Source organism: Zea mays, chromosome 9, assembly GCF_902167145.1.
Source record: "Zea mays cultivar B73 chromosome 9, Zm-B73-REFERENCE-NAM-5.0, whole genome shotgun sequence".
Classification (NCBI taxonomy): Eukaryota; Viridiplantae; Streptophyta; class Magnoliopsida; order Poales; family Poaceae; genus Zea; species Zea mays.
Window position 1 is genome coordinate 81,612,158 of NC_050104.1, and position 10,767 is coordinate 81,622,924.

General features: G+C 43.7%; 1 protein-coding gene across 1 annotated transcript; it reads left to right on the forward strand.

Annotated features, from left to right (window-relative positions):
* Nucleotides 1-1,874: 1,874 nt before the first annotated feature.
* On the forward strand, nt 1,875-3,159 carry LOC103640036 (aquaporin NIP1-4). The gene is made up of 5 exons (XM_008662692.1): nt 1,875-2,039; nt 2,132-2,353; nt 2,466-2,669; nt 2,780-2,841; nt 2,958-3,159. Exons 1-5 carry the CDS (start codon nt 1,875-1,877, stop codon nt 3,157-3,159), a joined length of 855 nt encoding a protein of 284 aa, XP_008660914.1.
* The last annotated feature ends 7,608 nt before the right edge of the window (nt 3,160-10,767 follow it).

Consider the following 10,767-nt stretch of genomic DNA (forward strand, 5'->3'; position numbering starts at 1 on the left):
TTTTTTATTTTTTGCAACCAAACTTTTTGTGGTGTGTTCCTATACTATGTAGACCTACATGTATCATTTATGGACAATTTTAACAGAGTTTTCAATCGTTAGTAGATTTAGTTCGTTTATTTGAATTTCTTCGGAAAATTTAGATTTGAACTGTAGGTCACTCGAAACTTGGAAAACCGTGCATGCAAAAATGATATTCATGTTACTTAGCATAAGTTACGACCGATTCCAGGAGCGGACCGGAAACTTCGAGCAACATGCTCACTAAACATGACCGTGAACTTGCCATACACATGTTTAAAAATTGTATAAAACACAAACAAAGTCAGAAAATCCTGAAACTTGTCCACTTGTCATGATATCATATGTACAGGCTGCGATAAAAATTTTAGAATGTTTGGAGAAAGTTGTGGGACACTATGTGTAGAAACCTAGGAGAACTACATTGAAACTCTATGATTTCATGTGTAGTTCTCCTAGGTTTCTACACATAGTGTCCCACAACTTTCTCCAAACATTCTAAAATTTTTATCGCAGCCAGTACATATGATATCATGACACGTGGACAAGTTTCAGGATTTTTTGACTTTGTTTGTGTTTTATACAATTTTTAAACATGTGTATGGCAAGTTCACGGCCATGTTTAGTGAGCATGTTGCTCGAAGTTTCCGGTCCGCTCCTGGAATCGGTCGTAACTTATGCTAAGTAACATGAATATCATTTTTGCATGCACGGTTTTCCAAGTTTCGAGTGACCTACAGTTCAAATCTAAATTTTCCGAAGAAATTCAAATAAACGAACTAAATCTACTAACGATTGAAAACTCTGTTAAAATTGTCCACAAATGATACATGTAGGTCTACATAGTGTAGGAACACACCACAAAAATTTCGAGAGACAAAATAAAAAAAATAAAAATATACTTTGCCGAGTGTCCAGAGATGACACTCGGCAAAGTACGCTTTGCCAAGTGCCTACTATGTGACACTCGGTACAGAACCTCTTTGCCGAGAACCAATGGCTGACACTCGGCAAAGACTAACGGCCGTCAGCTTTGGGACGGCTGCTGACGGCCGTTTGGCGAGAGCCCCCTTTGCCGAGTGTTTGACACTCGGCAAAGTTGTCTTTGCCGAGTGCCGTTCTGTGCCGAGTGTTCAGCTCTCGGCAAAGCACGGTTTGCCGAGTGCCTAACTTTACCGAGTGCGGCACTCGGCAAAGCTTTCTTTACCGAGTGCCCGACAAAAGGCACTCGGCAAAGAAGCCAACACTCGGCAAAGCCTCGGATTCCGGTAGTGTTCGTTGTTGTTATTGTCAGTTGCAAAGTCAGTTTCACAACATGTTTCCTACCGTTGGTACGGGTACGTGGCCAAACTATATGCGCATACATCGCTTGCAGAAGGGAGGGTCCTGGTTTTGTAAACATTCCTTGACATTGCCTGTTGTCAGTATGTCGTGTTCGTTGGCTGGGCTTTGTATATATACCCTAGGAATTTCCGGTTCATTTCTTGTCATCTCTGGCCATATACCATCTCGCCTGAATCTTATATATATGTGTCCAGTTTCTGGTTCCACACTGGATCTCCAATGATTAATTGAAGTAAACATATCGAAACAACTCTCGCTGCATCCGAAGAAGAAAGCAAAGAGACAGGGCTCGGTGACAAAAACAAGCGCAGCAGCCTGAGATCGATCGAGTATATGGAATGCAACAGCGACCGCTCTCACGTCTTCTTGCTCATATATATATAAGTGTTTCGTTCGATCGATCGAGTAGTGATTCCGTCCCTGCTTCTATTCTCTCTGCCGATTCTCCTGCTGTTCCACGCTGGAGCTAGCATAGGTATTCTGTTGTGTAGCAGAAGAGACAAAGATCGATGGCAAGGCGAGAAGACGACTCCTATACCAACGCATCGGTGTTCGAGACGTCCGTGGAGGATGGGAGGAAGGACAAGTCGGAATCATACGCCGTCGACGAGCCGCCTCAGCCTGTTGACGATGCGCTCTGCGGCATGTCGACCTCCGTTTCTTTCATTCAGCAGGTGATCACAGAGGACCATCTTGTCTCGCATCGCATGCATTCCCTTGACCTAGATTTCTCTGCTTGTTGCGCTTGGTTCTGCCATGCATCCAGCTCATTGCCGAGTTCCTGGCAACGTTCTTCCTGATCTTTGCCGGCTGCGGGGTCATCGCGGTGAACGACAAGAACGGCATGGCCACGTTCCCAGGCATCGCCGTGGTGTGGGGGATGGTCGTCATGGCCATGATCTACGCCGTCGGCCACGTCTCCGGCGCGCACATCAACCCCGCCGTCAGCGTCGGCTTCGCCATCTCCGGCCGGTTCCCCTGGAGGAAGGCACGCGTCGTGTAGCTAAACACTAAAACCCGGCTGGTCCATCTCGATATGATCGGTCGCATGCATATATATTGATCATGTATATATATGATGCACATGCGCCGCCGCGCAGGTCCCGGCGTACATGCTGGTGCAGACGGTGGCCGCGACGATGGCGAGCCTGGTGCTGCGCCTGATGTTCGGGCGGCAACACGAGCTCGCCTCGGTGACGGTGCCGGCGCCCGGCGGCTCCATCTTCCAGTCGCTCGTGTTGGAGTTCATCATCACCTTCTACCTCATGTTCGTCGTCATGGCCGTGGCCACCGACGACCGAGCGGTAATATATATAACGAAGCCGCCATCTCCATGCTCGCATCGCATGGAACACATGTGCTTTTAATACTGATCGCATCGCATGGATGATGGAACACATATATGCTGGGGCAGGTCGGGCAGATGGCCGGGCTCGCGGTGGGCGGAACCATCATGCTCAACGCGCTGTTTGCTGGGTGCGTACGTCACTGCTTGCTTAGTGCTCTCATCAGTCATCTAGCTAGGTTTCCATGTCGTATGTTTCTGCCAGATCTGAAGTTTCTCGTTTCTTCCGATCGATCGCGATGGGCAGGCCGGTGTCTGGAGCGTCGATGAACCCGGCGAGAAGCATCGGGCCGGCGCTAGTGAGCAACAAGTTCAGGGCGCTGTGGGTGTACATCTTCGGGCCGTTCGCTGGGGCGGCGGCCGGAGCGTGGGCGTACAATCTCATCCGCCACACCGACAAGACGCTCGCCGAGGTCACCAAGAGCGCCAGCCAGACCAATGCCAGCTAACGAGGAGGGGAGCTAACGACGCGATCGAGGCGTTTAATTTGCATCCACACAACGTATACACGTATGAGTGCGGGTGGGTGTCTACTATCGCCCGAGTGGAAATAATACAATAAGCTTGAGGTACATGTTGTGATGATGAGGTGCAGCCGTACGTAGGTGCTGGAAGACGATGGTTTCAATGGCGACGCATTGTTGTTGCTCATGCATGCATGATACTTTCTAAATGATGATGTACAGGAACATGAGCCAAATGTGTGGGAAAATCTAAAGGAAACTAACGTGGCAAAAATGTTAGATGTTTATGGGATTATATTCCTCGAACATGAGCCAAATGTGTGGAAAAAGCTAAATGAAACAGACGTAATAAACCCATGAGTGTTAATTATATATATAACATGTTTTTCTTATATATAAATAAGCACATACACGAAAACAAGTACTATTAAAACAATATAATAGACCATTATGGAACATTTTAAAAAATTATACATATCATCGTCAAGGGAGGGTCGTACCTCCAAAGCTACCCAGACCCATTTAAGAACCCAGTATACGAAGCTATTGGTGGACCCACCCACTCCTAAGGCTCTATGACATCGGATCTCTTAAAGCTATCTCCAACGGTCTCTCTATCCCACCAACTATCTCACTCAATATTTTAAACTTCGCTCTATAAATAGTGTAGTCTACACTGCAAAATAGTGTTTTATACGCCCATATACACGTTTCACTAGAGATGTCCTAACTCCCTAAGGCCCCATGACCTGGGACCTCAGAGCTACTTGATATCGAGGCACCAAAAGTATCTACACCACCAAGGCCCTATTTGTTTCGGCTTCTTGCCAGATTCTAACCATTAGAATCACATTCTGACATCCAAATGCTTCGCTTCTTAGCCCGCTTCTTATAGAATCGCTTTTGTGATAATTTCTCAAATCAACGTGAATGTAGAATCCTTCGAGTCATCATGGTGAAAGGAATTTGTTGCTTCGTACACCCTTCAACTTCCTCTGCATGCAAGCTTTGCGATATCCAGATTTTCATGATAGCTAGATTATCCAGGAATCCAGATTCTCAAAAAAGCTCTTCAGACAAAGCTATCCCAAACAGTCCCACTAAGGACCACTAGGGGACCCGAAGCCTCAAAGCACTTCAAGGTCTAGGACACTTCTACACTTACGATGTTAGTTCATATGGATTAGGCCTCGGGGCCCTCGGTGCCCTAGGATGGCTACTGCAATCTAAGTCCCCAGAGCCTTCTATTCCTTGGTATGCCCCATAATGCTTATGAAGGATAAGTCCCTAGAGCCTCTCGTGCCTCGATGCGCCTATAAAACTAGGTGCTCGAGGCCCTTAGTCCTTAGGGAACTCAAGATAACTTAGTCACTTACGGCCCTATGTTGGCCATAGGTCAACAAGGTCCCCAACATTGTGTAATATAAACCATTAGACCTTAAATGTTTGGCCCATGGTCTCATGTGGAAACAAAGGACTCAATATAGCTAAGTGTAATCCTATCACGAGATAAAAGGATGTGGTTGGGCCTATCAAGGGCATTGGGCCCTGTAGTAGGAACCCCACATTTAATGGTCTACTAACAAGTCTTTAGGCATTGGCATATCAAATAAGTCTAACATACAACACATTTAATATGTGATATGTGTCATCACAAGATTGATAACGCTCTATTTACCATGACTTAGGATGCATGATATATAAGACCACCATATGGTATGTGCATCAACCGTGTAGCCACACATGCGTAGATTAGTATATTATCAAGTGTTATAAAGTACAAAAGGATAAACCAGCTACAACTACATCATATCAAACAACAAGAGCATTGGGACCCTTGGATGCGACATAACATACTTGTTGACTAGAGAAGGACATCCCCAATAGTGTGCCACGACCAAATGCATGGCTCTATGTATGACTCCATGATCAGGATAAGAATGAAGTAGTTGTGTCTTAATAGGTGGGATCCAAGGTCAAACTCTTGTAACCTCTGTCCTCCCTTGTCCTACAAAAGGGAAGAGTAGACTAATGTTTAAGAGGTTCCTCTAAGGGGGTTTGATCTTTACTCAAGCCTGGAGTTGAATATCGATCCTTAGAAAATACAAGCTCTAGAGATATAATACCAAGATAATTCCAATCCCTTGACTCTCTTACTCACTCCTCTTCCTTAACACAATGGAACATACTCACTCTACACTCAAAGGGTAGTTTTACTACATTTCTACACTGCTCAAATGAACACATTGGGGTTATTTATAGCTCAGCCAAGGCTTGTGGTACTTACAAGTTCACTAGATCAATAGAGAAGTTAAGACGGTTGGAAGAAGGTGACCTGGTGGGCCGAGTGGCTGTCAAGTGGCCGGTCAGCCCCCTCTGTTGTCCATACTCCATCAAACAGTGAGAAAAGCTCCTCTAAGTCGATTATAAATTGGTATGACGTTAGAAACATTCATTGTTTGGTTAAAGATGTGTTTTATTCTCAACCATTGGATTCAAGCACTTGGATTGATGACATATCCCTCTTTTGGTTTGAATATGTGTCAGCAATGCACAAGTCACATTTTTGAGTCATGTCAAATGCGTAAGATGGGAACGGAGACACAATGATCACCCTGTTTAGCTGGATGACCTAGCTGGGGGTGGCTAGCCCTAGCTCTAGTTGGGTGGCCTGGCTTGGTCGGTCGGCTCTGGCCGCCCAGCCACCATTCTTTCTCCTTTGTCCATTTCTATAGTTTAGTGATGTCCTACATAAAAATACCATACACAACTCATGGAACTTGTTAGATAACATAAATTTAGTTCCATATTGCTCTGTAAACATGAAATGTTGGTGGTCACATCACGTTTTTATGACCACCAACACCCATGCACACACATTATTACATTGTTTCTCGTCCTTGAACAAATTACCGAGAAAGCACATGTGGTTAGTGATAGTCACCTAGAGGGGTGAATAAGTGATACCTAAAATTCACAACTTAAAACACAAACTTGGAGAGAAGTCTAATAGAGTGAGAAGAAGGAGAGAAGTCTTTGAACTTGATTGCTCACAAGATTGCAAAATTAATTTTAGCAATATTACAAAAAAATGAAGCAAGAACTTGAGAAGAGAGGAAGAACAAATTGTAATAAGAATTGAGCACACGAGACACGATGATTTTTGTCATGGTTCGGTCAAACCTCAAATGCTTGCCTACTCCACATTGGGGTGTCCCAACGGACAAGGGTTGCCCTCAACTCCTCTCAAGTGATCCAATGATTAACTTGAGCCCACAGTCTTCCTTATCGATTATATATCCTCGCAAGGATCTCGATAGATTGGAGTCTCTTCCAGTACACAAGATCGATGAGAGTTACAACTCCAAAAAATAGCAAGAGAAAGAAGAGTAGAGCTCAACACAACAGAACAAAAAATAACACCACAAAGCAACTACATGAACACATAGTAGAAACAGAACTTACTAGAAAGGGTGAGCTCTTTGATGTGTATCACAAATGCATAGGAGTGAAGTACTTGCTCTTGGGAAGCTTGGTGTTCTATGAAGGTAAAAATGGGGGTCTATTTATAGCACCAAGGCCCTCATAGTCATTAGAGTTTCCTCTAAAAACGGTTTTGCACAGTGGCGCACCAGATCGGTCTGGTGCACATCGGACCTCCAACGGTCGCCTGCCTTCACAGAATCTGACTAGGGCCTTCCTCTTCTTGTTGACACCAGACTAGTCTGATGACCCATCGGACTGAGGTCCACGTCAAATAGTTGTTGCTCCCTTGGCTAGCTTTTACGCCAAAGTGGTCCGGTGCACCATACCGAGGTCCGGTGATTTTTATAAATAAGAGCCCGAAGCCGAGAAGTTCCATGCGAGGAGGTCCAACACATCATACATAGGGTCCATTGTGCTAGGCCTCGAAGTCTTCTAAAGGAGCCTCTGCACAGACGGTCCAGTGTACCACTGGATCGGTACTGTAGAGGGTCTGGTGCCCCCTATGCAGTTGCAAAACATGCAACTTTCTCCCATTCTTCTCCAAGGCAAATTGGCTTTGCTTGGGAGATATTCTATGACTCAGACAAACATATTTAGAGTATGTTTGAATTACCTAAGTCATAGGTGCATACCTTTAACTCATTTCTCCCGAAATTTTGTTTCTACTCGAAACAACTCCAAATATGCAATTTTGCTAAAAACTGAGTTAGAGAGCAAACCAAAGTGCTAAAGACATTGAAATAGGTGTGTACAACATATTTAAATGTTCCAACCTCATTGTTTTACCCATTTTCATAAAGTTGCACTTTCTCGCCTTGTTTGAGAAGATTTGAACTCCACTTTACTCAATTTGCCTGGAATTGAACCTGTGCTCATACACTTAGAAAATAGTTAGTCCAATATGTTGTGCTGGACATCAATCACCAAAATAATATGGAAATGGCTTATTTGACCATTTCCCTTTCAATTTCTCCCCTTTTTGGTGAATTGTGCCAACACAACCAAAGCATAAAGAATATGAGTAACTTAAATCTAGTTTGCTAAACCATATGAGCCTAATGAATGCAAATTGAGATCAACCAAGTTGGTTTTAAGTATTTGACATGTTTGGACCAATTTAGCACCACTTAGCCTTTTTGATTTTGCAAATCCAATTCTTTTCTAAGTTTGGAGAACTTCTTTCTTCAAAAATTTGCAAGTTAAGCTCACGAGTCAAAATCAAAGCCTTTAACCCCTTTTTCATAAGAGAAAAGAACTCCCCCCCCCCTTTTTACAAAGATTTTGCAAATGGTTCTCCTCTTAGCTTTTCAATAGGGTTTATACAAAGATTTTGCAAATGAAGTCAAACTAGGTTGGGATTTGTTTGCATGTTAATTCCACATGAAGTACTACAACTCATGTTAAGGAGGTGGCATGAGTTGTCATATGAAATTTTGAGAAAAGCACTACAAACATGGAAGTTTAGGACTACAAATCAATGACTCCTATAAGTGGTGATAACACACAGCTTCATAAAAGTTCTCTATTTTCACCTTCCTATTTTACTAGCTAAATATATGTAGCTTCAGTGATCTTGCTTGCTCTATTTTCTTTAATGTACCCCATTATTAAAAAAGAGTAATACCAAACTAACGGCAACAATAGTTGTTGTTGGGGACTTGTTCTCAAATACTATGAATTAAGAACAAGGCAACACAAGATGTTAAATGTTAATGCCCTTCGTCCTTCGAAGCATTATTTCCCTTAGAATATAATAATCTTCATACGAAGGTCATGAAGGACATACCTTCATCATTGCAGTATATGTTAATAAAAGAAGAAGCATATGAAATATAAGAGACAATATAAACAATCATATAACATTATTAATTCATTCTTATTATATTATCATGGAAAGACAGAAACAATATTGAATTACAAAAGTACCTTCCACTTGATAGAAGGCAAAAAGTACAAGCGTGACGCAAAAGCATGTACCAGTCAGCGTGAACAGTACGGGGGTACTGTTCATCTATTTATAGGCACAGGATGCATTCTGTGAGAAATTACATTCATGCCCTTTACATTTATTATTAACTTATAGATAAATCTATGAGGACTAGATAGCCTTTTCCCCTTTAAGGGCTTGTTCGTTTTGTTCTCAATCCATGTGGATTGGGTGGGATTGAGTGGGTTTCAATCCCAAACAAGTCAAAATCTTTCATAATTTTTTCCAATCCCATCCAATCCACATGGGATAGGAATAACCAAACAAGGCCTAAGTCGGTTCCTTTTTTCGCGATTGAGCCGAAGCTCCCTTGCGCGTAGCTTCGGAGCAACGGCAACCTTCGTCACGATCATGCTCTTCCCATCGTGTATGCTTTTATCCTGAGTCCAAAGGTACCTATCCATAAGCCATGCTTGGAAGACATTGTTAAATTACGTTTTTGAGGACCTTCGGAGGACGAAGGCCCCCAACAGTAGCCCCTCGCAGTATTAATTTGTTTAGGATAACGAATTCAGACTGTGACATGGACGAAGGCCTTAAGCCGAAGGTCCGAAAAAACACCTTCCCTTTGCTAGAATAGCAACTGTCAATGACAGACGGGACCCTCCAATTTGGAGCGCGCCGAGCGTATAAATAAGAACTCACCCCGACCACATTTGATACATTGTATGTGCCTCTTGCTTTATTTACTCAATTTTATAGCTCTTGCTCACTAACGCTTGCTAGTTTCTCAAGCTTCCTGAGCTTCGGTTAAAAAGACACGTTTTCATCATTGCTGAAGGAAAAATGTCTCAAGACAAGAAGGCTATTGCTGAGACGAAGCTAACCAAAGAGGAAAAGCTCTTTGAACAGAAGAAGGTTGTGAATCCTTATATAGCTGGGTTTTTAGAATCAATGGCAAAATCAAATACAGAGAAGATTACTAAAGAGATATTGGAGGGCCTGTCTGAAGATACTGGTGACTGACAATTATGATGCAGAAAGTGGAGGCGAAGATTCCGAAGATCGACCCTGGAGGCCAAGCCATACAATTTTCGGAAAGTCGACCATCAAGCAAAGTCACCTTGAGAGCATGAGGGGGAGGTACTTTCGAGATATGTCTATTGTGAGGGCTGGCGAAGACAACAACACTCCTGCGCCTGAGGAGAATGAAGTTGTGATTTTTCGAAGCTTCTTTAAAGCTGGGTTTCGGTTCCCGCTGAGCAGGTTTGTAGTTGAAGTGCTGAAAACCTTCCAAAATTTCCTTCATCAATTGACCCCCGAAGCCATATTGAGGATGGGAGTCTTCGTCTAGGCAATAAAGAGCCAAGGGATGGAGCCAAGCGCGAAATGCTTCTGCAGCATGCACGAACTTCTGTACGAGACGAAGGCCACAGGGAAAGAACAATATCACAACAACTTTGGTTGTTATGGATTTATGGCCCGTCCCAACGCAAATTACCCAGTGCCAACATTTCGGAAAAGGTGGCCAGGAAATTGGATGGAGGAATGGTTTTATGTGAAGAACGACTTGGTGGCGAGGGAGGATATCAAGGAGGTTATTATGCGTCCAATTTGGTCCCGCTTCAGCCTCCGAAGGCCGAAGATTGAAATTGACGAAGCCGCCGAAGCAAGTCAGAAAGCATTTGGTACTGTCTGCTTCTTTATTGGTACGAGAGATTTAATTCAAGAGCACATAGCATTTAGAGTATGGCCGCTTGTAGAGAGCTGGGAGATGCCGAAGGAGACCATCACCGAATCTAGTGAAGGTGAACTGGTCCGGCTGAAGTACACATTCATATATGGGGATAAATTCGATGAACCAAACAATGACTGGCTAAAATGTATCGAAGCTACAAGCGATGAACTGCTTGGATCATATTCCAAGGCGGAAGACAATGCATTATCCACAGCCTTCGGAGGCCAAGGAAAAAAGAGGTTGAACAGAGTTTTTGATGCCATTGGTTTCGTTTACCCCGACTACCGCTATCCGCTGCGAGGACGGGGAAAGAAGAGGAAAACTGCTGCTTCGGCCACTTCAGATGAGCCTGCGCCGAAGGGCAAAAAGTTGAAGGTCCTTACCCACCGGCCACGCTATATTGAACCGGTCGTGGTACCTGAGTTTGGCGGGGAGTCTTCTT

What these genes read in the sequence shown, in the direction of transcription:
- LOC103640036 (XM_008662692.1), top strand. Translation starts at nt 1,875, where the DNA reads ATGGCAAGGCGAGAAGACGACTCCTATACCAACGCATCGGTGTTCGAG. An exon ending in GCCGGTTCCCCTGGAGGAAG is followed by an intron (nt 2,354 to 2,465) that starts GCACGCGTCGTG and finishes GCCGCCGCGCAG; the next exon opens with GTCCCGGCGTACATGCTGGT. An exon ending in TGGCCACCGACGACCGAGCG is followed by an intron (nt 2,670 to 2,779) that starts GTAATATATATA and finishes ATGCTGGGGCAG; the next exon opens with GTCGGGCAGATGGCCGGGCT.